General features: G+C 43.2%; 2 protein-coding genes and 1 long non-coding RNA gene across 4 annotated transcripts; 2 read left to right on the top strand and 1 right to left on the bottom strand.

The window, feature by feature from the left end:
- The first annotated feature begins 970 nt into the window (after positions 1–970).
- Positions 971–27,402, top strand: LOC309627152 (beta-2-microglobulin). Of its 2 annotated transcripts, none has more exons than XM_082388871.1 (4): positions 971–1,128; positions 4,248–4,523; positions 5,095–5,122; positions 26,875–27,402. In XM_082388871.1, exons 1-3 carry the CDS (start codon positions 1,062–1,064, stop codon positions 5,106–5,108), a joined length of 357 nt encoding a protein of 118 aa, XP_082244997.1. In that variant the 5' UTR covers positions 971–1,061; the 3' UTR covers positions 5,109–5,122; positions 26,875–27,402. The 2 variants fall into 2 exon arrangements, with proteins under 2 accessions (XP_082244997.1, XP_082244996.1); XM_082388870.1 differs by lacking the exon at positions 26,875–27,402 and adding an exon at positions 6,488–7,653.
- On the bottom strand, positions 6,541–10,233 carry LOC309627162. The gene is made up of 2 exons (XR_014243550.1): positions 6,806–10,233; positions 6,541–6,764 (listed from the first exon to the last, which is right to left on the bottom strand). It is a non-coding gene; the product is annotated as an uncharacterized lncRNA (long non-coding RNA).
- Positions 20,669–27,402, top strand: LOC309627153 (beta-2-microglobulin-like). Its single transcript, XM_082388872.1, has 4 exons — positions 20,669–20,826; positions 24,362–24,637; positions 25,209–25,236; positions 26,875–27,402. The coding sequence occupies exons 1-3, from the start codon at positions 20,760–20,762 to the stop codon at positions 25,220–25,222; spliced, it is 357 nt and encodes a 118-aa protein (XP_082244998.1). The 5' UTR covers positions 20,669–20,759; the 3' UTR covers positions 25,223–25,236; positions 26,875–27,402.
- Positions 27,403–27,564: the final 162 nt, after the last annotated feature.

Here is a 27,564-nt window from a genome sequence, read left to right on the forward strand (position 1 = left end):
CTCTTATCTTCCAAGTGTCTGAAGCACGAATGACAAATGAATCAGGCCCGTCTGAAACCTAACACTTAGCCTTTGTTTTCCTATCCATAAAAATGTAACAGGGTGATTCCTACATCCTAATGTTTACTCACGTATTCCCTCGCATGTTCGTTCGTTCCTTCATTCGTAGGTTCATCCATCCATCCTTCCATCCATCCATCCATTCATTCAGTCAGTTTACCAAGTATTTACTCCATGCCAAGCACCATTCTAGTGTGGTAATTCGCAGGGAATGATGTTCCTCAAGGGGTCGGTAAAGTCTAACGCTCTAAGCACTTACTGCTTTTACCTTTTACTATCAGGGGTCATTTCCCCACAAATCAACAAAACAAAGAAAATTACCTAAACTACAGCGGCAAGATACAGGCCACACTTTCTCCGCACAGGATTTTCCCTGAAAGGACTCAGGAAGCAAGAAGGTCCTCCTTCACTCTGGACGGTTCTCTGAGCTGTCCTCATGAGGCCTCGAGGTTTCTGAACGACTTTTCTTGCCCAAAGAATCCAGAAGCCCTACAGCGTACTTCCGGGCTGTAATTGTGAACCCAAGTTCTGATTCTGCCCAGTACCATTCAATCTCTGTCCATATGCTTATTAATTTTTCTGGGCTTCAGTTTTCCCGATCGAAAACCAGGTTCTAGGCTCCCAACTCGCTGGGGCATGCTTGGGGAGCAAGTGACTGAGCGTTTCTGGTGCTGTTCCGAAAAGCGAAGCTTCCTCCAGACTCAAGTTTTCGGGTGGGCGGCCCGCGCCCCAAGCTTGGGCGCGCACCCCTGATAAGAGGGCGCCGATGTACAGACAGCGAATCCACCCGGTTGAACCCTGCCTTCCTAAGCATCACGAGACTTATCAGAAAATGAAACTGAAAACCGGGAAGTCCCTCTTTCTAACCTGCCCGGGCCTCGCTCGCTAGGAGACCGGTGACGTCCCGGCGGGCAGGGTTCTGATTGGCGGCCTGGGCGTGGACTATAAGTGCGGGCGCGGGACCGGGCCCTCACTTCGCTACCCGGGCTGCTCCTGTAGCGATGGCTCCCTTCGTGACCTTGGTCCTGCTCGGGCTGCTCTCGCTGTCTGGCCTGGACGCCGTCCCGCGTGAGTGTCCCCTCCTCCCTTTCCCTCTTCCACCAGCCCGTCCTGTCCCGCTCGCAGCCACTGGGCACTAACTCCGTACCCCCAGGTCCCGCTCCCAAATTTTCCTTCCCGACTCGGTGGAGTAGCACGCGGCTTTCTCTCAGGCTGTGGAGGCAGTGGGGGGGTGGGGAGTGGGGAGGGGGTGCGAGCCCAGGACGCCTGCTTCCCCGGGATGGGGGAGGGGACCTCTGGCACGCCCGCACCGGGTGGGTCGGGACAGAGCGACCGAGGTGGGGGAGGGGTTCTCTTCCGCTGGTTCGCGGGGCCTTTGGCTCCCCCCGCGCAGCGGGAGCGGAGGGCGGGCTGGCAGGTCCCAAAGGGCTGGGTTGGGGGCTGCGAATGGGTGGAGACCACGCGTGGGCTTTGGGGGAGTCGCCGCCAGGGTGTATCAGTCCGCTGGGAGCCCGAGGGCCTCGAGCTTCCTCCAGGCGCCCGCCAGGTTCAGCTGACGCTCTGCACTTTTCCCAAATACGCGACGACCAAACCACGGCGAGGAAGTTGCACGCGACTTTTGTGGAATGTCCTGAGGTGTTTACATACCGTTTCACGTCGTTCATTCTCTTGTTCTCGCTACCTGTCACTCTTAGTAATAATCATAGAGCTACCCGTTGGCGGCTCACTGACCTGCGCTATGCGCTGTCATTTAATTGTGCAATGCGCCTGCGATGTAAACAGGATGCCTTTATCATCAGCTTGTCACAGATGAGGAAAGAGAGGCTCGAAGAGCTGAAGTGACTTAATCACGCAGGGGATTAATGGCAGACAGTAGAGCCTGACCAGAGCATTTGGCGGGTCGTGAGCCCTTTGCCTGTAATCCGTGCGTTTTTCACAACCTTCTGGGGTGAGATTCTCGGGAGCAAGCTGGGCGGACATGGGCCCCTGTTGCCTTTCTTCACAGAGGGCCCCTCCTTTGGCTCCTTGCCTGGTTCTTTCCAAGATGAGCTGAGTCTCTACTTTCAGTTTTGAGTAAGCGAAGGTTTATCATTCAGAAAGGTTGTAAAACTAGGGATAAGAGTAATCAATATGCTTACCCAAGCTGTCTGTCAGCGACACCATGGATACTGAGTACCTTCTAAATACCCTGCAATATACCGGACCCTCAGATTTTTCTCTCTCACAAAAGGCTCTGTGAAGCGGGTTTTTTTGTTTGTGTGTTTGTTTGTTTGTTGTTCATGAGAAAAAGGAAGTTAGTTTAAAATTTATTTACAAAAGAAGCATAAGGTCTGTATTATCACTATTATTGATATTTGTGGTGGCATATAGCTTTAGAAAAATAGCAAGCCGACATTAAAAACTATCTGAATTTGAAAATTTCCTAAGTAGTACATGCCTGGAAGATATACAAGGCCATTTCCGGAACGTATACAAGAAACATGTAATTGTGATTCCCTCTGGGGGATCTATTTTCTGCTCTTTCCCCTGTGTGGGTTTTATTTCACTCTGGGTGTAGATAATTTTTCGATTAAACTACAGAAACTCAAATAACTCTCCCCAAAACCCTGAGCCAGTAAGTGGTTGAGGGCAGATTCAAACCCAGGCCTGTCTGATACACCTCCTCTTAGAAGCCACTATTGTGATAGTCTTCCAAAAAAAAAAAAAAAAACCCACAAACTGCCTAGCTCCCTCAGAGAGAGAATTCCAAGTGGGATGAAACTGTGCTCTCACTACTGTAGCACCTACTATGTTCTAATTATTAGAAGCTCAAATGCAAAGAGGTTTCTGAATTATCTTCACTTTGAACTATGAAAATATATCGAGGCTTCATGGTATTTCCAGTCTAGCCGTTGGTGGGCCTAGGGACCTTTTCTTTGATGATGGGACATTTCTAGACAGATACATCTGTTCAGAGTGGCCTGGTACTCCACCTTCTCTCTACCACTGGACATGGAGGATGAGCTGACCTTTATAACCATGTACTCTGAGTATATTTGTATTTAAGTGGTTATATATATATATTTATATCAGTCTGTATATTCAGGAGCAGTAACACTTCACTTTGGAAGAAAAATATAGAAATAGAGTTTATAATATTTTCTTTACACATCCCCATGAAGGGTCTAGACATGCATCCCATTTTGGAAGCCACTGTTCTGTAGCATTATGCAATATTCCCAACCTGGCAGATTATGGCAATCACTTGAGCATGCTAATTAAAAAGACAAATTCCACTGTCACATGCATTACTCCACCTGGTCCTAATGGAGAGTATGTTCTCTCCCATTTGCCATAGTCCTCACCCTTCCCTGTTGTTCTTACCCAGCCCAACTACTTCATTTAAGGTATTTGCCAGCTCCTGTAGGTGTTTCAGTTTTTGTTTCTTTGTTTTCTAGCTCATGAAATCAGATACAGATTCAGATAGAGATTTGTCATATAAACTCTGGACATGATGAAGAGGTTGTGTTTTGTAGAAATATACTTTCGGTTGACTCTGTTAGGAACCTGAGCAAGGAGGTAAAATAATTACACCTGCCACTTACAGAGCAATTGCTGTGTGCCAGGCACTGTACTAGGCACATATTGAGAAGTCAGATTGGTCTGGATCTAGGCAGGAGGCAAAAAAAAAAAAAAAAAAAGGAGTAAACATAGGGGGAAAAAATTGACTGGGTTGAAACAGCGTACAATAACGGGAATTTTTGATGTGGCTAATCTGGAGGGAGTGTGAAGTGAGAAACGAAGCTTGATAAGTAGATTAGGGCCAAATCATGTATACTCTTGAATGATAAGGAATTCTGTGGGTGCTGAAGAGCCATGAAAAGTTCTTGAGATTCTCCACAGAGAGATTATTAAAGATACAGCACAATCTCCATTGACAGAAGAAGATGTTAAGAGAAATCTGCTAGAAAAAGCCCTGAAGGCATGTGTAGGGGAATTATGTGGGAAAGATACTAAGTCATGGTTTATCCCAGAAAATGGAGGCTGCCTTTTGGAAAAATGGAAGCTCATTTGGCATGAGGGGAAATGGAATTGGGAGAAATGGAGGATCAAATATAAACACCTGGGGCCTGATCTAGCTTTAGACCAAGGTAGCCCCAAGTGAAATACTCTGCAATTTCATCTGTCTTTTCCCTGCTGCTCCTCAGGTCCTCCGAAGGTTCAGGTTTACTCACGACACCCCGCAGAGAATGGAAAACCAAATTACCTGAACTGCTATGTGTCTGGGTTCCATCCACCCCAGATTGAGATTGATTTGCTGAAGAATGGGGAGAAGATGGAAGTGGAGCAGTCAGACCTGTCTTTCAGCAAGGACTGGTCTTTCTACCTTCTGGTCCACACTGCGTTCACTCCCAACGCAGTGGATCAGTATAGCTGCCGCGTGAAACATGTTACTCTCAGCGAGCCCAAGATAGTTAAGTGGGGTAAGTTCCCTTCCTTAGCTGCTGACAGTTGTATCTGAACATAGCCACAGCATAAAGCTGCCTTGATATAAAAACATCTGCATACTGGGATTATCAGGGAATGTTATTAAAGCTCTGATTAGTGGCACCTTCTGAGAGATCTCTGCACAGCGTGGTCACTGAGACAGTGGTTTCCCTGTAGTGAGAGCAGGGGGCAGTAGCAGCGCTTCCACAAGTGCACAGGCATTCCCAGTGGTTCTTCCCTGCTGGCTCCCTTGGGCCTTCCTGACAGCCTCAGGGATACTCAGGACCAAGGAGAGTCTCAGGAAGGCACCGGCCTTGTCTGTAAGCCCTGCTGTGGTTGTGCCCTCCAATCCTAGACTCCTGCAGTTCTCTGGCTGGCTTGGGGTCTAAGGCTAGTAGGCAAGGTGGGCACCTCCTGGGTTTTTCTTAACAAGACACTCACGGTGAGGGACAGTGGGCTCTTCTGCCGGCTTTATTTATAACAGTTTTAGACATTTGTTAGTACATAGTATTTCAAAAGTGGAACTTAACTGTTTTTCTTTTTCTTTCTCCATTTTCTTTTCTGTAGATCGAGACCACTAACCAGCATCATGGAGGTGGGTTTCTAATCTTAAGAAAATCTTTCTTTTATAAATTTATTTATTTATTTTTGGCTGTGTAGGGTGTTTGTTGCTGCACACGGGATTTCTCTAGTTGCGGCGAGCGGGGGCTACTCTTCGTTGTGGTGGGCTGGCTTCTTACTGTGGTGGCTTCTCTTGTTGCGGAGCACGGGCCTAAGCGTGCGGGCTTCAGTAGTTGTGGCATGTGGGCTCAGTAGTTGTGGCTCGCGGGCTCTAGAGCGCAGGCTTAGTAGTTGTGGTGCATGGGTTTAGTTGCTGCGTGGCATGTGGGATCTTCCCGGACCAAGGCTCGAACCCATGTCCCCTGCATTGGCAGGTGGATTCTTAACCACTGCGCCACCAGGGAAGCCCCAGAAAATCTTTTTTTAATGTCACTATCCTGGAGACTGTTATAGACAGCTCTAATATGATAACCCTCACCGTCTGGAGGACATTAATCAGGGTAGCAATTTAGCAGGCAGAGAAGAACCCCATGGGGTCACATTCCCTTCTCCTGTGGGGTGGCATGAGGAAGGCATGTGGCCCTGGGTGGGGCTCTGCCAGCATCACTGACCCTCTAAAGGGAGGACAGAAGAGCTGCAGGTGTGCTGTGACAGGACCGAGGCAGCGGTTACCCACAGCACCTGCAACGGTTTCCTCTTTCTTCTGCCATTTCTGCCTTGGGCATCTCTGGGCCTTCAAAAGTGAACCGTCCCTTCCTTTGCATGGCAGTTACTTTGTTATTTAGCCAGAAGGGAAGAGTGACATGGTTCTGCAGACGCATCATTCCTAAGTGTGTGGGCACTGTGGTTGCCTTTAGAAGCTCCCAGTCCAATAGAGGAAAGAAACGGAAACAGATTGTTGTAACCTAATGTAAAGCTACTATAACAGACGTATCTTGCAAGTATCTGTAGCAGCATGAAACAGGGAGCAATTGGACTTCTCTGCATCTTCAGTTGGAGGCCAGAGGCAGATAATCCAGCTTTTCTGGGAAATTTTACTCCACAGGGTATCTTGGCACTGAAAACATATTCAAATTTCCTGTTACCCTGTAGGACAGGGAAGGTAATTTTCGAGAGCATGAGAGTTTGGGTGACCTGCCCAGAGTCACACAGTTACTAAATGGTAGAGCCAGAATCTGAACTGTAGTACCAGCATTCTTTCCTCTAAGGTCGTGGGGAAACCAGTGGGATAAACTAGTAGGATATGCTCTTTTAATGGATCTAGAAAATCACCTGCACCTACTACTTTTACCAACAGTGAGTTATTTATACAGCACAAGTTACATAAGTTTGGTGGTGCTATCTGTAATCCAAATAAAATAAATGTATTTACTAATATTCCATTTTTTCTTTTTTTCAGGTTTGAAGATGCCTCATTTGGATTGGACTAATTCCAAATTCTGTTGTCTTGCTTTTTATTTTTTATTTTCTTTTTTTAAAATTTATTGAAGTATAGTTGATTTATAATATTGTGTTAACTTCTGCTGTATAGCAAAGTGATTCAGTTATTGTTGTCTTGCTTTTTAATGCTGATATGCTTTTTGCTTTACGCATATAAATCAGAAGTTGTATTGATGTTACCGCAAATATCATCTTCCTTATAATTCTACCTAGGGCGCCACGTCTCCATGTTTGACCTGTCTTGGCAGGTAACTGGCGCTATGTCTCCATGTTTGACCTGTCTTGGCAGGTAGCTGTTGTGGGGGCTCTGGCAGCCTAGAGGTGGGGAAGACGGAATTTCAGGTTTAACATCAACATCTTGGTCAAATCTGAACTCTTCAGTCTCTTCTGCATACAAAACTGGATAATAAGATAGTATGCATGTTTAGAGTAAGCCTCCAATTTGTAATTTTTCTTAGAATTTTGGAAAAATTTTGAAAGATAATTTTCAGAATTATGGAAATTTGTTATAGTGGATAAAACATTTTGCCATATAAAATTCATATTTACCTCTTAACATCTGTTAGAGACTTGGTTGTACCTATTTTGTTTGTTTCACTAATTAAAACAATGGTAAAACATTGTGTTCAGCTTCTCAAAGGAACAACAGCTGACTTCTCAATGTCAGTGGGATCCAGAACATAGCAGAAAGTAATCATGAATGTAGTAAAACAACTGCCTACCTAGAATTCCATACACAACAAAAATATCTTTTAAAAAATGACAGCAAAGTAAACATCGTTAGATAAAGAGTAAGATTTCAGTACCCTTTAGATCCTCACTAAAGGAGATTCTAAATGATACACTTCAGGCAGAGAGAAGGCCTAAAATGTGAGAAGAAAGGAAGAGCAAAGGAAATGTATCAGTTTTGTGTAAAAAGAAATCAACCTAAATAAGCACATAAACTGAATATTTAATATCTAACTAGTAGAGGGCACAGGAGCTTATGGAGTGCTAGTAATGTTTTATTTCTTGACAAGGATGGTGGTTACAAGAGATTTTGCTTTGTAATTTTTTGTTAAATGTACATATATTCTGCACATTTTAAAGGAATGTTATATTTCACATTAAAAATCATAAAATTGATTAATGTGCTTTATTACAGTAACAGATTAAAGGAGATGATTTATATGCTTATTTCAAAGATTCAGAATAAGTGTTCAATTAAATTTCAACACTCAGTGAGTTTATGATAAAAAACTCATAGCTGGAGGAAAAACAGGCTAATTTACTTAGACTTATAAGGGTTTTCTTAACACACATAAACAGACACATACACACATTGAGAGATACCGGTATTTTACAGGTAAAATCAGAGATAAGATAAGGAGGCCCAATGCTACTTCTGAGTGTTATTATACTAGAGGTCCCAGCAGCAAATTAAGACAAGGAAAAAAAGTAAAATGAATAAGGATTTGAAGAGAAGAAACAAAATTATATTATTTTGATGTTATATATAGATTAACTGTATAGAAATGTCAATAAGGTATAAAAGATGAATTATTAGGATTAATAAGAGAATTTAACAAATTTGCTGGACACAAAAATCAACATAAAAGTTAAATGCATTTATACTGGTAACAAAATGTAAATTAAAAAATATTTAATTTATAATAGCAATATACATAGTACTTAAGTATATATAAATATATATGCTATATATGTTCAAATAACAGTATTTAAATTTAAATACACACACATTTAAATATATACAGTGTTGGGGCTTCCCTGGTGGCGCAGTGGTTGAGAATCTGCCTGCTAATGCAGGGGACATGGGTTCGAGCCCTGGTCTGGGAAGATCCCACATGCCACGGAGTGGCTGGGCCCGTGAGCCACAACTACTGAGCCTGCGCGTCTGGAGCCTGTGCCCCGCAACGGGAGGGGCCGCGATAGTGAAAGGCCCGCGCACCGCGATGAAGAGCGGTCCCCGCACCGCGATGAAGAGTGGCCCCCGCTTGCCGCAACTGGAGAAAGCCCTCGCACGAACCGAAGACCCAACACAGCCAAAATAAATAAATAAATAAATAAATAAATAAAGTAGCTATAAAAAAAAAAAAAACGGTGTTACATTTAAAAAAAAAAATCACCGTCTATAAAAAATAAAAAAAATAAATATATACAGTGTTTAAATATAAATGCATATACCAATATAAAGCTAACAAAAGATGTTAATGGAAGCTCTTAATGGAAAAATTGTAGGAATTGTTTTATTGGAGGAAATTAATGAAAACTTAAAAAAATGGGGAGAGAGAGTATGTTTATGTATAGGAAGATTAAATATCCTAAAGATACCACTTCTTCCCAACTTGATATATAGATTTAATGTAATTATTAACAAAATTTTAATAGTTTTTCATGAAACTTGACAAACTGATCCTAAAATACGGAAGAGGGTTAATGGAGGAAGAAAGACAAAGACACACTTGAAGAATAATAAAGTGAGAGATTTATAATTAAAACAGGATGGTATTGGCCCAGGGATGGACAAAGACCAATGGAATAGAAAAGAGCCCAGAAACAAACTCATGCATCTATGGAAACTTGACATACACGACATTTCAGATCAATGGTAAAAGGAAGGACTTCTGAAAAAAAAAACGGTGCTGAGACAAATGGTTATCAATATGTGGAGGGAAAATAGGTCCCTACCTCACACTATGCACAAATGTTAAGTTCCATCAGAAAAGGACTTAGATGCAAGATTCAAAAATTTTAAACATAGGAAAAAAATATAAAACCATTTTTCTGACCTCAACATGGAAGTCACAAATTACATGCATATAGCAAAAGACTGATTGATTAATCTCATTAAAATTTAGAACTACATTAAAATTAGAGACCCCATGAAAAAAGTAAAAAGTCAAGCCACAGATCTGAATATATTCACCACACCTACAACAAAGATTGGTATCTAGAATATATCAAACACTACAAACCACTAAGAAAAAGGCAACACCCCAAGAGAAAAATAGGCAAAAGACTTGAATAGTCATTTTACAAAAAACTCCACACCATATATATATGGTGTTTAACATTAATGCAAATTAAAACCCATCATACCATCAGATAGGCAAAAGTTTTAAAAATCTGGATATGCTAAGTGTTGGCAAAGACATACCCCAATGAGAACTTATTACATTGCTGTTGAGAGCATAAACTGATAAAACAACTTTGGAAAACTAGAGTATTATGTAGTAAAATTAAAGATGCACATGCCCTATGACCCAGCAATTCTACTACCAACATAGAGAAACTCTTGCACATGGGCTGCAATAGATGTATAAAATGTGTATGCATATGGCTGATTCGCTTTGTTGTACAACAGAAACTAACACAGTATTGTGAAGTAATTATACTCCAATAAAGATCTATTGGGCTTCCCTGGTGGCGCAGTGGTTGAGAATCTGCCTGCCAATGCAGGGGACACAGGTTCGAGCCCTGGTCTGGGAAGATCCCACATGCCACAGAGCAACTGGGCCCGTGAGCCACAACTACTGAGCCTGCGCGTCTGGAGCCTGTGCTCCACAACAAGAGAGGCCGCGACAGTGAGAGGCCAGCGCACCGCGATGAAGAGTGGCCCCCGCTTGCCACAACTAGAGAGAGCCCTCGCACAGAAATGAAGACCCAACACAGCCATAAATAAATAAATTAAAAAAAAAAAAAAAAGATCTATTAAAAAAAAAGTTTACTGCAACACTGTTTCTAACAGCAAACAATGGAAACAATCTAAAGTTGGATAAAGATACATTCAGACAATGGAATGCTATGCAGGGGTGAAACTGAATGAATTGTTGTTATAAAAATTAACATGGATGAATCACAATAAATGTTGAGTGAAGAAAAACCCAGCAAGTCCCCCACAAAATATATACAGTGATTCCATTTTATATAAAACTCAACAGTAGCCAAAACTAAATAGCACTATTTGGGTATATATTTATATGGAGTAAGTAAGATAAAGAAAAACAGGGAATGGTAGAAAATTTCAGAATGGTAGTTAACTCTGAGGCTGGCAAGGTAAGGGAATAGAATGGGGATGGGCACACACATTCAACAGGAGGGGCACACATTTAAAGATATTGGAGATACCTGAGTTCTTGCCTGGATGGTGGGAACAAGAGTATGTGTTTTGTTATTATTGTTGTTATCAATTAAATCATACATATTCACTCATTTGTATGTAGGGGGAGACTAAGGCTAGAACAATGCTGTAATACCACAAAATAATAATTTAACTCACACACGCCTGCACACTGTAGAAGTGCAGAGGCTCTGCAGTCACACTGCCTGGGTTCAAATCCTGGCACTACCACTTACTGCCCAAGTACATCTGAATTAGAATTCCTAATCTCTCTGTGTTCCCTCATCTGTAAAATGGAAATAATAACAGTACTTACCTATAAAATTGATAAGATTAACTAGATAACACCTGATTGTTAACATTAATATTTAAGAAAAAACAACTATAAGGAAATAATCCTAATAGTAAACAAGATCACTTTGAGTAATAGATTTATAAGTGACAAATTTCCTTTTTTCCTCTATTACTCAAATGTTCTACAGTGATATTCTGTAGTATATAAAGGTAAGTTTTTCAACAAATGGTGCTGGAAAAATGGAATATCCACATGCAAAAGAATGACGTTGGGTCTGTTAGTCATACCATACACAAAAAATCATCAAAATCCATCAAAGACATAAATGTGAGAGCTAAAACTATAAAACTCTTGTAAAAAAATCTTCATGATCTCAGATTAGGCAATGGTTTCTTAGACGTGACACCAAAAGCACAAGTGACCCGAAAAAGGTAAAAACTGACTTTTAAAAACTTTTGAGTTTCATAGGACACCATCGAGAAGGTGAAAAGACAACCCATAGAAGAGCAGAAAATATTTACAAATCATATACCTCAGAAAGGTCTAGAATATATAAAGAACTCTTAGAACTCAACAATAAAAACAAATAACTCAGTTACAAAGTGAACAAAGGATTTAAGTAGACATTTCTCCAAAGTCATATATAAATGGCCAATAAGCACTTGAAAACATGTTCAACACATTAGTCATTAGGAAAATACAAGTCAGGGCTTCCCTGATGGCCCAGTGGTTAAGAATCCGCCTGCCAACGCAGGGGCCACAGGTTCGATCCCTGGTCCAGGAAGATCCCACATGCCGTGGAGCAATGAAGCCCGTGCGCCACAACTACTGAAGCCCACGCGCCCTAGAGCCCACGAGCCACAACTACTGAGACCATGCACTGCAATACTGAAGCCCGCCTGCCTAGAGCCCATGCTCCGCAACAAAAGAAGCCACCACTATGAGAAGCTTGCACATTGCAACGCTGCAACTAGATAAAAGCCCACGCGCAGCAACAAGACCCAATGCAGCCAAGAAATAAATAAAATTTAAACAAACAAGAAAACAAAATACATCCTCTTTAAAAAAAAAAAAAAATATTCCCAGCCCCTCCCCTGCTCCCCTGTTAAAGGGCCAGCATCCCCAACCACTGCATCCTGGTAGAAATGTCAGAACACAAACTCATGAGAAAGAAAACCCTTGAAAGGGCAAGAGAATTAAAGTGCATTTTTAACCATCCATGGTTGTGAGTACAGTTTGTTGGGATCACTACTGGGGAGCAGATATTTAAAAAGAGGATCCCTGTTTTCCACACCCTTAATAGGAACTGTGTGAAGTTATGGTCTCTCAATCCTTAAGCTTTGCTCCATTAAATTGGATAGGAAATCCCTGGGTGGATCTTGAGGTGATTACTGAGCAGCCAAGTTCTCAGTGCTTCAGGGCAGGGTGCTTGTGGACCCCTAAGGTCCACCTGGTGATGCTTGCCCTTCACTGGGTCCCGTGAGCTTGAGTTGGCTACCCACTCATGGGTACTACGCTCAGAATGTAGAAGCCAGATGTTCAAGTTAAAAACACTTTTGCATGAGTTACACAGATAATCCCATATCTTCTTGGCTGCTGTAAATGGAAAACTGGTTCAGAAGCTCAGGAGTAAAAAGAAAAAGAAACAACAACAAAAACAAGCACCTTGGGCTTACCTGGTGGCACAGTGGTTGAGAATCTGCCTGCCAATGAAGGGGACACGGGTTCGAGCCCTGGTCTGGGAAGATCCCACATGCCGCGGAGCAACTGGGCCCGTGAGCCACAGCTACTGAGCCTGCACGTCTGGAGCTTGTGCTCCACAACAAGAGAGGCCGCAATAGTGAGAGGCCCACGCACCGCGATGAAGCGTGGCCCCCGCTCGCCGCAACTAGAGAAAGCCCTCACACAGAAACGAAGACCCAACACAGCCAAAAATAAATAAATAAATAAATTTATTTAAAAAAACAAGCACCTCGGGACTGCTGGTGGCAAAACCTGAGACCCATCTGCGCCTCATCTAGCCCCTCAGCGATTCTGGGTTCTGTGCCCACATCCTGTGTTCAGCTGAAACACACAGGCTTTACAGAACTTCTGAATAAAACTAAAAGTGAAGCTAATTCTCTACACTAAAAATGCAAGTTAGAGCTCTTTTGTCATGGTTATAAGACTATTAATAATCTCTACTGTGACAGTTTATTGCATTTCAGCCCCCTTTATAAAATGTTAAATAGATTGGAGTAAGTTCTACTTTTCTGCTTACTTTCAAATAGATGGATTAGCATAAAACCCGAATGGCTGACACCACTACCATGACCATTAAATAGTTCATGGTCCAAAGGGCAGTTTCATAGTGTGCAGGATGAGTTATAATAGAAAAAAACTGGAAACATCCCCAATACAGGATTGGATAAAAATATGGAATATTCATATAATGAAATGCTACGAAAGTATGAAAAAACTATGTACATCTTTTATTATAGAAAGAGATATATTTTCATGACACATCATTAAATAAAAAAGCTGTTGCAAAGAAATATGAGCAGAATGATTACATCTTTCCAAACATATATACCCATGCTTATATCTGTATATGAATAGACAAAGTCTGGGAACAAACATCAATTCATTAGCAGTGGATATTTTTGGATGGAGGGTTAACAGGTGATTTAAATTTTTATCTTTATTCTTACCTATATTGTGTGAACTTTTCATAATGGATATGAATTTTATAATTGGAAAAAAATTAAGCTAAGTGGAAAAGTTTTTTAAAATATCAAACAAAAAATGCTCAAAAGAAAACCACAAGGAAAAAACAAAAACAAAACCCCAGCTCCACTGGCACCAGCATCATGGTCTAAAGGTTAAGTCCACATTATTTTTCTTGGCTCCAAAGTCGATCACAGGCTCTTTGACCCCTCCATGTGGAATAGGCTGCTTCCCTGGAATCATAATCTATTAAAGGTATATAAACCAGAGTCCATGAATTCTTTGAGGAAAGAGTTTTCCCCAGACCAGCCCAGTGCCCAGCACCTAGCAAGGTGACAGTAAAGGTTTGTAGAACCTGAATGATTGCTGAGAACACTGAGGCCTGATGGATAGGTTGGGGCCAGGCTAAGAAGAAAGAAGCCAAAGCTTTGCGGCACCTTTGTCCTGGGGACTAGAGGGCTCCTCTTCTTACTCTCCTTCCCTGTTCAGCACTGGCAACGGCAGGTAGAGCAGGAGTGGTTTGGCCCACTGGGTGCGTGCTGTCAGAGAAATAGTCCAGAAATGGCAGGGCCAGCTGGGCCCACATCACTGGGGATGACCCAGCTCAGTTGGGGCAGTGGTAGGAGGGGGAGGACCAAGGGCTTCTGACCAAGCCAGGCTACAGCAAAACTCCTCCCCCCTCAGCTGTTGAGCTGATGATAGCCCTCCCTCACACGAGAGTACCCAAAATGCGCTGTGTGGCCAGATCTGGTTAACCGACAGGTAAAGACAACATTGAAAAGGCAAATATTTACACTGCGCTAGGCTCCTGGCAACCAAGGCCCAAAACTGTATGATTCTGGAGCAGTACGAATGGGGTTTGTTTCTTTTTTTTCATGCTGCTGTTATACATTACCACAAACCTGATGGCTTAAAACAACACAATTTATCATCCTACAGTTCTGTAAGTCAGAAGTCCAACACAAGTCTCCTGGGCTTAACATTAAGGCAGGGCTGCTTTCCTTTCTGCAGACTATGGGACATTCCATGTCCTTACCTTTCCCACCTTCTAGAAGTTGCCTACATTCCTTGACTCATGGTCCCTTCTTCATCTGCAAAACCAGCATGCTGCATCTCTCTGATCATACTTCTGTAGTCACATCTCCCTCTGACCACAGTCAGGAAAGTTCTCTGCGGTTTTTTTTTTTTTGCCACTCAGCGAGGCATGAAGGATCCTAGTTCCCCAACCATGGATCAGACTGGTGCCCCCTGCAGTGGAAGCTCAGAGTCCTAACCACTGGACCATCAGGGAAGTCACAAAGTTCTCTGCTGTTAAGTCCTATGTGGTTACACTGGGCTGACCCCAATCATCTCTGATAATCTCCCCATCTCAAGGTCCCTAACCTTAACCACACCTGCAAAGCCCTTTATGCCATGTAAGGTAACATATTCACAGGCTCCAGGAATTAGGCTATGAACATCTTCTTTTGGGGGGAGGGGGGGAGGCATTAGTCTCCCTACCACAAGGTATGGTAAGGAGAAAAGTATAATATTGTTAATGATAAGTAGGCAGCTCTGTACATAACGACATGGATAGTATCGATGATATATTATGAAATGGAAATAAGCAAGTTCAGTATTTATAGAATGATCCAAATTTTGTGGAATCTCCCTTGCCTCCAATAAATGCTGAATGAATTCTCTCTGAGCCACACCCCACCGTTCATAGACTGGCTTTGTCGGGGAGATGGTGGAGCCCACCTCACCCACTCAACCCTCAAGGCACTGGTTTCTTCACAGTCCTCTTTTAGGAGAAGAGTTTAGAAAGGTCCAAGACACCAGAGAGTAGAGAGGAAAGGATCTGATGCAGGTTCAACATAGCAGGGGACAGCCAGAAAGGACCACACACTGTAATTGGCCAGAGGCAAGCGTCAGCCAAGCAATGTGGAAAGTGAGAAGGCGAGGCTTACAGGAATTTGCCAAAAGGGAAAAAGGGCATTTGAAGGAGAGTCTTCATTTTTAATAGTGCTGAATAGAATCCAAGGCAGGATAGAAAGTCCAAGCAGGAATTCTGCAGTTTTAAGTAGGTTCTGAGATGCAGACCCAAGGACCTATGAGAGGAAAACACCCATGAAAGGAAGCTGTGCCAGTAACTTAGTCACTGGGCGTAGCATTCCCCAGGGACGGTGCCCAATCCTTGGCTCCTGGGATTGTCCTGTTGTCCCCACAGTGTCAGGGGGTCTTGGCTTCAGCATTTCCCTAACCCTCTCTCCATCCAAGCTGAGGACCGATGCTACCTCTAACCCCCTTCATGCTTTTAGTGGGCACTGAGTTCTTAACACATAATAATAGCAGTCTCTGTAGTTATAATTTTAAAATTCCTCACCTTCCAAACTATATACAATATATATCCACGAAGGGATAGGCACCAAAGCTTAACAATGTTTCCAGAGGAGAGGACAGTGAGACGGGAAGAGACACAGGAGGGCAACTTTCACTTTCACTCAGTAGACCTCTGACTGTATTTTTGCAACAGACATACATTCATGTATCAGAATTGTAATTAAAAATAAAAAGCGCTTGAAACACTGTGGTTACTACTGTTTATAGTTCTGTACTGCTTGATTTATTTTATACCAGGTCTGTATGATTTTCCCAATTAAATCACCCTGGCAATTGGAAGAGCGTGGTGGTTACACGCAAGCCTGTGAGGCAGAGATTCCTCACCAACGAGATACTTCACCTGTCTCAACTTTAGGCTTCCCACATACTCTCTCTCAATTAGTGAAAACAGTACTTGACTTCCTGGGATCTTGTGAGGTTTTTCCCTCCTTTGTATGGCGTCTGACTTCGTAACTATCAGGAAACAAAACAGCTCCCCTCTGTGTCCCATTTGCTTTGGGTCTGTTGCCTGTTATGTAACAGCACAAATCTGAGAATTCAGTCGGCATGAACACCTTAGGTGGCTGCTAATAAATTAATTATTGGGCTGATTTGAACTCTAGATTGGATTCTCCTGGTTGGCAGTCTGGCATCTTCTGATTTATCCTTACAGTATTTCCATTTGCCACAAAGCCTGCACTCAACTGACATTGGCTGTATTCAGTGGAATTTAACATAGAAGACTGAGGATTGCGAGCTCCAAAACAGATCTAACCAGGATTGACTTTTTTGTTAATTCTATTTTTCTAATTGAAGTATAGTTGATTTACAGCACCGTGCCAATCTCTGCTGCACAGCAAAGTGACTCAGTTATACACATAGAGACATGCTTTCAGGATGGACTTCTGAGCAGGCAACCACCTTCAGACTCATTAAATTAAACCATTTAACGATAGTTCTCTCTGGGTTGGAGGGTCACTGTGGTTTTAATTTTCCTCTTTATAGTTTTTCTTATTTTTAATTTATTTTTAGTTTTTAAAAAAATTTATTTTGGTCACGCTGCACAGCTTGTGGGATCTTAGTTCCCCAACCAGGGATCAAACCACGGGGCCCCTGTAGTGGAAGCTTGGAGTCCTAACCACTGGACCATCAGGGAATTCCCTATAGTTTTTTGATTGTTCCAGTTTTCTATCATATGCATATATTATTTTTGTGGGCAGACAAAAAAAAATGTGAGTTAAATAACAACTACCATACATTGTCTTACTTGTTCCTTCTTCTCTGCACCTTCTCATATGCTTTTAATCCTTGCCCTGATCCAAGCCACCCAGTGAACCGTTTCCCGTGAACCCCTTCTCAGAAGTGGTTGTCAGGTGGACGTTATAAGCCCTTTCGAATCACATGGACCAGCATTGGAATCATAGCTCAGAGCTAACGTGGACAAGCATCTTAATTCTCTGAAACTGTCTCTTTATCTGTAAAAGAAAGTAAGACCTACCTTCTGGATTGTTGAGTAGTTTGGCGCAGCGGCTTCACAAACTTTAATGTGTATACGAATCACCTGGGATGTTGTTAAAATGCAGGCTAGGATGGGCCCAAGTGTCTCCATTTCTAAGAGCTCCTAGGTGTTGCTGATGTTGTGATGCATGTACCACACTTTGATTAGTGACATAACATTTGAAAGAGCCCAGGCACAAATGTCCTACAGGTGCTTGTTCTTCTCCTTCCAGGGGGCCTGGATTTTCTGGCCGTTTGATGAGTTCACCTCAGAAAAGTGCTGACTGAGATCCACTGAGGTGCAACCCAACTCATTTGAGCTTTAACCTATTCCTATTTTCTCCCCACTTCAATATCCTTCTTTTTCTTTCTGTACAAGGACTTCATTCTTCCTTGGCCTAACAAAGATACAGGTACCTGTGCTTTTAGGTTTTTTTGTTTTTTTGATTTGTTTTTGGCCGCACCACGCGGCCTGTAGAACTTCCCTGCCCAGGGATTGAACCCATGCCCACTGCACTGGAAGCGTGGAGTCTTATTAGGTTATTTCTTTTTAAAAGGAGCTTTACTGAGGTATAATTGATGTATGATAAATTACACATAAAGTATACACTTTAATAAGTTCTACTACATGTACACACTTGAGAAACTATCATCATACTCAAGATAATGGATCAAGCGTCCTTAGCCTCCTGATGCTCCCTCCACCCTCTGGAAACCAACCATCTGCTTCTGTTACATAGATTAGTCTGCTTTTTCTAGAGTTTTAAATAAAAAGAATCATACAGCACGTACTCTTTATTGTCTTGCTTTTTTCCTTCAGCCTCATTATTTCATCCATTAATCTGTGTACCAATAGTTCATGCCTTGTTTATTGCTGATAGTATTCCATTGTATGCCTGTTGATGGAAGTTTGGATTGTTTCCAATTTCTGGCTGTTACCAATAAAGCTGCTTTGAACAGTTTTGTACAAGTCCTCATCATGAAAATACACTTTCATTTTCTCTTGGGTAAATACCTAGAGTGAGTGGTTGGGTCATATGGCCAGCATATGTTTAACTTTCTTAAAAACTGTGAAACTGTTTTCCAAAGTAGTTGTACCATTTTCCATTCCCAGCAAGAGTGTATGAAATTCCAGTTCTTCCACATTCAGAAAATATTTACTATTATGAATAACATTTATTGTAAAAAAATTTTTTAGAAAAGTCATTAGGCCAAAAAAATAAAAAATTCCATCTTTCATTCCACTAATGGAAGATAACACTGTTAAAAGTCCATGTTTGTACATTTCCAGAAGTCTGCCCTCCTAGGCAGTGGTCTCCTTTTTAAAAAAAAAAAAAACTGAAAACATATAATTTTCTCTGTCTTCACTGTTTTTTTTAAAAAGTGTTTTTAAAACTGGTTTTCCAAGTGAATAGATCAGATTCTATCTTTTAAGAATTTTTAGTACTCCAGTATTTGTCTGTGATGTGGTAAACTAGGAATACAGAGGTGACCACTAGCCCCGTCTCTTCCTATACTCCCAAGGCACTAGAAAAGAATTCAACACTGACATTCCAGGCGTTAAGACCCTTAAATGAGTTAACAACAAACAAACAAACAAAAGGGAGGGGCAGGAGTGCCTTTACTCATCACTTTATGACTAACAATTATTCTTTCATTTCGACAGAGTTATAGAGAGCTGGTAGAAAAAATAGGTAACTAGCATCAATAATCATAGTACACTTCTTAATCATTACTGAACACTCCCTCTGTGCTCCCTGGGGCTCTCTCTGTGCATTATCTCCTTTCATTAGGTCTGCGGAGAGTATCCTACTTTTTTTAGTTTAGACACAACCACCACAGTAGGGATAGTTGAAATGTCTAAAAACATGTAAAAGAAATCCAGATGACATTTGTTGTGCTCTTTGGGGAAGCACCACCCAACTCCCTTCAACTGCAAACTAGGGTGATTTCCAAGATCTCTGCCCCTCCCCGCCCCCATGGTTCACTCCCTCTTCTGAGTGTTCCACTCAGAATAGATCCCTGGACTCAGCCACCAGGTGATGTCAGCATCTTTTTATGGTATCTCTAGAGTGGAGGTTTCCTTAAGGAGTCTAACACTGACACGGTCTTAGAGTCAGTAGGCCTAACTTCTTTGGCTGGGCCCACAGCAGATGCAAGCGAAATTCTCACTAAAATTGTCCAGTCCTCTTATCTTCCAAGTGTCTGAAGCACGAATGACAAATGAATCAGGCCCGTCTGAAACCTAACACTTAGCCTTTGTTTTCCTATCCATTAAAATGTAACGGGGTAATTCCTACATCCTAATGTTTACTCACGTATTCCCTCGCATGTTCGTTCGTTCCTTCATTCGTAGGTTCATCCATCCATCCTTCCATCCATCCATCCATTCACTCATTCAGTCAGTTTACCAAGTATTTACTCCATGCCAAGCACCATTCTAGTGTGGTAATTCGCAGGGAATGATGTTCCTCAAGGGGTCGGTAAAGTCTAACGCTCTAAGCACTTACTGCTTTTACCTTTTACTATCAGGGGTCATTTCCCCACAAATCAACAAAACAAAGAAAATTACCTAAACTACAGCGGCAAGATACAGGCCACACTTTCTCCGCACAGGATTTTCCCTGAAAGGACTCAGGAAGCAAGAAGGTCCTCCTTCACTCTGGACGGTTCTCTGAGCTGTCCTCATGAGGCCTCGAGGTTTCTGAACGACTTTTCTTGCCCAAAGAATCCAGAAGCCCTACAGCGTACTTCCGGGCTGTAATTGTGAACCCAAGTTCTGATTCTGCCCAGTACCATTCAATCTCTGTCCTTACGCTTATTAATTTTTCTGGGCTTCAGTTTTCCCGATCGAAAACCAGGTTCTAGGCTCCCAACTCGCTGGGGCATGCTTGGGGAGCAAGTGACTGAGCGTTTCTGGTGCTGTTCCGAAAAGCGAAGCTTCCTCCAGACTCAAGTTCTCGGGTGGGTGGCCCGCGCCCCAAGCTTGGGCGCGCACCCCTGATAAGAGGGCGCCGATGTACAGACAGCGAATCCACCCGGTTGAACCCTGCCTTCCTAAGCATCACGAGACTTATCAGAAAATGAAACTGAAAACCGGGAAGTCCCTCTTTCTAACCTGCCCGGGCCTCGCTCGCTAGGAGACCGGTGACGTCCCGGCGGGCAGGGTTCTGATTGGCGGCCTGGGCGTGGACTATAAGTGCGGGCGCGGGACCGGGCCCTCACTTCGCTACCCGGGCTGCTCCTGTAGCGATGGCTCCCTTCGTGACCTTGGTCCTGCTCGGGCTGCTCTCGCTGTCTGGCCTGGACGCCGTCCCGCGTGAGTGTCCCCTCCTCCCTTTCCCTCTTCCACCAGCCCGTCCTGTCCCGCTCGCAGCCACTGGGCACTAACTCCGTACCCCCAGGTCCCGCTCCCAAATTTTCCTTCCCGACTCGGTGGAGTAGCACGCGGCTTTCTCTCAGGCTGTGGAGGCAGTGGGGGGGTGGGGAGTGGGGAGGGGGTGCGAGCCCAGGACGCCTGCTTCCCCGGGATGGGGGAGGGGACCTCTGGCACGCCCGCACCGGGTGGGTCGGGACAGAGCGACCGAGGTGGGGGAGGGGTTCTCTTCCGCTGGTTCGCGGGGCCTTTGGCTCCCCCCGCGCAGCGGGAGCGGAGGGCGGGCTGGCAGGTCCCAAAGGGCTGGGTTGGGGGCTGCGAATGGGTGGAGACCACGCGTGGGCTTTGGGGGAGTCGCCGCCAGGGTGTATCAGTCCGCTGGGAGCCCGAGGGCCTCGAGCTTCCTCCAGGCGCCCGCCAGGTTCAGCTGACGCTCTGCACTTTTCCCAAATACGCGACGACCAAACCACGGCGAGGAAGTTGCACGCGACTTTTGTGGAATGTCCTGAGGTGTTTACATACCGTTTCACGTCGTTCATTCTCTTGTTCTCGCTACCTGTCACTCTTAGTAATAATCATAGAGCTACCCGTTGGCGGCTCACTGACCTGCGCTATGCGCTGTCATTTAATTGTGCAATGCGCCTGCGATGTAAACAGGATGCCTTTATCATCAGCTTGTCACAGATGAGGAAAGAGAGGCTCGAAGAGCTGAAGTGACTTAATCACGCAGGGGATTAATGGCAGACAGTAGAGCCTGACCAGAGCATTTGGCGGGTCGTGAGCCCTTTGCCTGTAATCCGTGCGTTTTTCACAACCTTCTGGGGTGAGATTCTCGGGAGCAAGCTGGGCGGACATGGGCCCCTGTTGCCTTTCTTCACAGAGGGCCCCTCCTTTGGCTCCTTGCCTGGTTCTTTCCAAGATGAGCTGAGTCTCTACTTTCAGTTTTGAGTAAGCGAAGGTTTATCATTCAGAAAGGTTGTAAAACTAGGGATAAGAGTAATCAATATGCTTACCCAAGCTGTCTGTCAGCGACACCATGGATACTGAGTACCTTCTAAATACCCTGCAATATACCGGACCCTCAGATTTTTCTCTCTCACAAAAGGCTCTGTGAAGCGGGTTTTTTTGTTTGTGTGTTTGTTTGTTTGTTGTTCATGAGAAAAAGGAAGTTAGTTTAAAATTTATTTACAAAAGAAGCATAAGGTCTGTATTATCACTATTATTGATATTTGTGGTGGCATATAGCTTTAGAAAAATAGCAAGCCGACATTAAAAACTATCTGAATTTGAAAATTTCCTAAGTAGTACATGCCTGGAAGATATACAAGGCCATTTCCGGAACGTATACAAGAAACATGTAATTGTGATTCCCTCTGGGGGATCTATTTTCTGCTCTTTCCCCTGTGTGGGTTTTATTTCACTCTGGGTGTAGATAATTTTTCGATTAAACTACAGAAACTCAAATAACTCTCCCCAAAACCCTGAGCCAGTAAGTGGTTGAGGGCAGATTCAAACCCAGGCCTGTCTGATACACCTCCTCTTAGAAGCCACTATTGTGATAGTCTTCCAAAAAAAAAAAAAAAACCCACAAACTGCCTAGCTCCCTCAGAGAGAGAATTCCAAGTGGGATGAAACTGTGCTCTCACTACTGTAGCACCTACTATGTTCTAATTATTAGAAGCTCAAATGCAAAGAGGTTTCTGAATTATCTTCACTTTGAACTATGAAAATATATCGAGGCTTCATGGTATTTCCAGTCTAGCCGTTGGTGGGCCTAGGGACCTTTTCTTTGATGATGGGACATTTCTAGACAGATACATCTGTTCAGAGTGGCCTGGTACTCCACCTTCTCTCTACCACTGGACATGGAGGATGAGCTGACCTTTATAACCATGTACTCTGAGTATATTTGTATTTAAGTGGTTATATATATATATTTATATCAGTCTGTATATTCAGGAGCAGTAACACTTCACTTTGGAAGAAAAATATAGAAATAGAGTTTATAATATTTTCTTTACACATCCCCATGAAGGGTCTAGACATGCATCCCATTTTGGAAGCCACTGTTCTGTAGCATTATGCAATATTCCCAACCTGGCAGATTATGGCAATCACTTGAGCATGCTAATTAAAAATACAAATTCCACTGTCACATGCATTACTCCACCTGGTCCTAATGGAGAGTATGTTCTCTCCCATTTGCCATAGTCCTCACCCTTCCCTGTTGTTCTTACCCAGCCCAACTACTTCATTTAAGGTATTTGCCAGCTCCTGTAGGTGTTTCAGTTTTATTTCTTTGTTTTCTAGCTCATGAAATCAGATACAGATTCAGATAGAGATTTGTCATATAAACTCTGGACATGATGAAGAGGTTGTGTTTTGTAGAAATATACTTTCGGTTGACTCTGTTAGGAACCTGAGCAAGGAGGTAAAATAATTACACCTGCCACTTACAGAGCAATTGCTGTGTGCCAGGCACTGTACTAGGCACATATTGAGAAGTCAGATTGGTCTGGATCTAGGCAGGAGGCAAAAAAAAAAAAAAAAAGGAGTAAATATAGGGGAAAAAAATTGACTGGGTTGAAACAGTGTACAACAACGGGAATTTTTTTTTTTAAAGCTTTTTTTTTTTTTTTAAATTTATTTATTTATTTATTTATTTATTTATTTATTTATTTATTTATTTATTTATTTATTTATTTATTTATTTATTTATTTATTTATTTATTTATTTATTTATTTATTTATTTATTTATTTATTTATTTATGGCTGTGTTGGGTCTTCGTTTCTGTGCGAGGGCTTTCTCTAGTTGCGGCAAGCGGGGGCCACTCTTCATCGCGGTGCGCGGGCCTCTCTTGTTGCGGAGCACAGGCTCCAGACGCGCAGGCTCAGTAGTTGTGGCTCACGGGCCTAGTTGCTCCGCGGCATGTGGGATCTTCCCAGACCAGGGCTCGAACCCGTGTCCCCTGCATTGACAGGCAGACTCTCAACCACTGTGCCACCAGGGAAGCCCAATAACGGGAATTTTTGATGTGGCTAATCTGGAGGGAGTGTGAAGTGAGAAACGAAGCTTGATAAGTAGATTAGGGCCAAATCATGTATACTCTTGAATGATAAGAAATTCTGTAGGTGCTGAGGAGCCGTGAAAAGTTCTTGAGATTCTCCACAGAGAGATTATTAAAGATACAGAACAATCTCCATTGACAGAAGAAGATGTTAAGAGAAATCTGCTAGAAAAAGCCCTGAAGGCATGTGTAGGGGAATTATGTGGGAAAGATACTAAGTCATGGTTTATCCCAGAAAATGGAGGCTGCCTTTTGGAAAAATGGAAGCTCATTTGGCATGAGGGGAAATGGAATTGGGAGAAATGGAGGATCAAATATAAACACCTGGGGCCTGATCTAGCTTTAGACCAAGGTAGCCCCAAGTGAAATACTCTGCAATTTCATCTGTCTTTTCCCTGCTGCTCCTCAGGTCCTCCGAAGGTTCAGGTTTACTCACGACACCCCGCAGAGCATGGAAAACCAAATTACCTGAACTGCTATGTGTCTGGGTTCCATCCACCCCAGATTGAGATTGATTTGCTGAAGAATGGGGAGAAGATGGAAGTGGAGCAGTCAGACCTGTCTTTCAGCAAGGACTGGTCTTTCTACCTTCTGGTCCACACTGCGTTCACTCCCAACGCAGTGGATCAGTATAGCTGCCGCGTGAAACATGTTACTCTCAGCGAGCCCAAGATAGTTAAGTGGGGTAAGTTCCCTTCCTTAGCTGCTGACAGTTGTATCTGAACATAGCCACAGCATAAAGCTGCCTTGATATAAAAACATCTGCATACTGGGATTATCAGGGAATGTTATTAAAGCTCTGATTAGTGGCACCTTCTGAGAGATCTCTGCACAGCGTGGTCACTGAGACAGTGGTTTCCCTGTAGTGAGAGCAGGGGGCAGTAGCAGCGCTTCCACAAGTGCACAGGCATTCCCAGTGGTTCTTCCCTGCTGGCTCCCTTGGGCCTTCCTGACAGCCTCAGGGATACTCAGGACCAAGGAGAGTCTCAGGAAGGCACCGGCCTTGTCTGTAAGCCCTGCTGTGGTCGTGCCCTCCAATCCTAGACTCCTGCAGTTCTCTGGCTGGCTTGGGGTCTAAGGCTAGTAGGCAAGGTGGGCACCTCCTGGGTTTTTCTTAACAAGACACTCACGGTGAGGGACAGTGGGCTCTTCTGCCAGCTTTATTTATAACAGTTTTAGACATCTGTTAGTACATGGTATTTCAAAAGTGGAACTTAACTGTTTCTCTTTTTCTTTTTCCATTTTCTTTTCCGTAGATCAAGACCTCTAACCAGCATCATGGAGGTGGGTTTCTAATCTTAAGAAAATCTTTCTTTTATAAATTTATTTATTTATTTTTGGCTGTGTTGGGTGTTTGTTGATGCACACGGGATTTCTCTAGTTGCAGCAAGCGGGGGCTACTCTTCGTTGTGGTGGGCTGGCTTCTTACTGTGGTGGCTTCTCTTGTTGCAGAGCACGGGCCTAGGCGCGTGGGCTTCAGTAGTTGTGGCATGTAGGCTCAGTAGTTGTGGCTCACGGGCTCTAGAGCGCAGGCTCAGTAGCTGTGGTGCATGGATTTAGTTGCTGCGCGGCATGTGGGATCTTCCCGACCAGGGATCGAACCCATGTCCCCTGCATTGGCAGGCGGATTCTTAACCACTGCGCCACCAGGGGAGCCCCAGAAAATCTTTTTTTAATGTCACTATCCCGGGACTGTTATAGACAGCTCTAATATGATAACCCTCACTGTCTGGAGGACATTAATCAGGGTAGCAATTTAGCAGGCAGAGAACCCCATGGGGTCACATTCCCTTCTCCTGTGGGGTGGCATGAGGAAGGCATGTGGCCCTGGGTGGGGCTCTGCCAGCATCACTGACCCTCTAAAGGGAGGACAGAAGAGCTGCAGGTGTGCTGTGACAGGACAGAGGCAGCGGTTACCCACAGCACCTGCAACGGTTTGCTCTTTCTTCTGCCATTTCTACCTTGGGCATCTCTGGGCCTTCAAAAGTGAACCGTCCCTTCCTTTGCATGGCAGTTGCTTTGTTATTTAGCCAGAAAGGAAGAGTGACATGGTTCTGCAGACACACCATTCCTAACTGTGTGGGCACTGTGGTTGCCTCTAGAAGCTCCCAGTCCAATGGAGGAAAGAAATGGAAACAGATTGTTGTAACCTAATGTAAAGCTACTATAACAGACGTATCTTTTTTTTTTTTAACATCTTTATTGCAGTATAATTGCTTTACAATGCTGTGTTAGTTTCTGCTGTATAACAAAGTGAATCAGCTATACGTATACATATATCCCCATATCCCTTCCCTCTTGCATCTCCCTCCCACCCTCCCTATCCCACCCCTCTAGGTGGACACAAAGCACAGAGCTGATCTCCCTGTGCTATGTGGCTGCTTCCGACTAGCTATCTATTTTACATTTGGTAGTGTATATGTGTCAATGCCACTCTCTCACTTCATAACAGACGTATCTTGCAAGTATCTGTAGCAGCGTGAAACAGGGAGCAACTGGACTTCTCTGCATCTTCAGTTGGAGGCCAGAGGCAGATAATCCAGCTTTTCTGGGAAATTTTACTCCACAGGGTATCTTGGCACTGAAAACCTATTCAAATTTCCTGTTACACTGTAGGACAGGGAAGGTAATTTTCGAGAGCATGAGAGAGTTTGGGTGACCTGCCCAGAGTCACACAGTTACTAAATGGTAGAGCCAGGATCTGAACTGTAATACCAGCATTCTTTCCTCTAAGACTGTGGGAGAACCAATGGGATAAACTAGTAGGATATCCTCTTTTAATGAGTCTGGAAAATTATCTGCAGCTATTACTTTTACCAACAGTGATTTATATAGCATAGGTTAGGTAAAGTTTGGTAGTGCTATCTGTAATCCAAATAAAATAAATGTATTTGCTAATAACCGTTTTTTTCTTTTTTTCAGGTTTGAAGATGCCTCATTTGGATCAGAGTAATTCCAAATTCTGTTTTCTTGCTTTTTAATACTGATATGCTTTTATGCTTTATGGACGTAAATCAGAAGTTATATTGATGTTACCACAAATATCATCTTCTTTATAATTTTTCTTTGTGCACTACGTCTCCACGTTTGACCTGTCTTGGCAGGTAGCTGTAGTTGGGGCGCTGGCAGCTTAGAGGTGGGGAGGAAAGAACTCTCATGTTCAGCATCAACATCTTGGTCAAATTTAAAGTCTTTATTGTCTTTTGCACACAGAACTAGGTAGTAAGATAACTATGCATATTTAGAGTAAACCTCCAATTTGTAATGTTTCTTAGAATTTTGGAAAATTTTTGGAAAGATAATTGTCAGAATTATTGGAAATCTGTTATAGCGGATGACATTTTGTCATATGAAATCATATTTACTTCTTAACATCTGTTAGTATGAGACATGGTTGTGCCTGTTTTTATTTTATTTTGTTTCACTAATTAAAATGCTGGTAAAACTTGATGTGTTTAGTACTTATATATTACTCCTCTTCTAACCCCTTTGTTCAAACAGGGAAATGATCTTCCAGTATCACTTGGAGGAGAGTGTGAACTCCTGATGTATAGGGTTTGGCTCACAGTGGAAGGGGCATCAGCGATCTGCATTTTCCGAATGAGGAACAGC

The sequence above is a fragment of the Balaenoptera borealis genome (genome assembly GCF_965194805.1).
Source record: "Balaenoptera borealis genome assembly, chromosome: 3".
Lineage (NCBI taxonomy): Eukaryota > Metazoa > Chordata > Mammalia > Artiodactyla > Balaenopteridae > Balaenoptera > Balaenoptera borealis.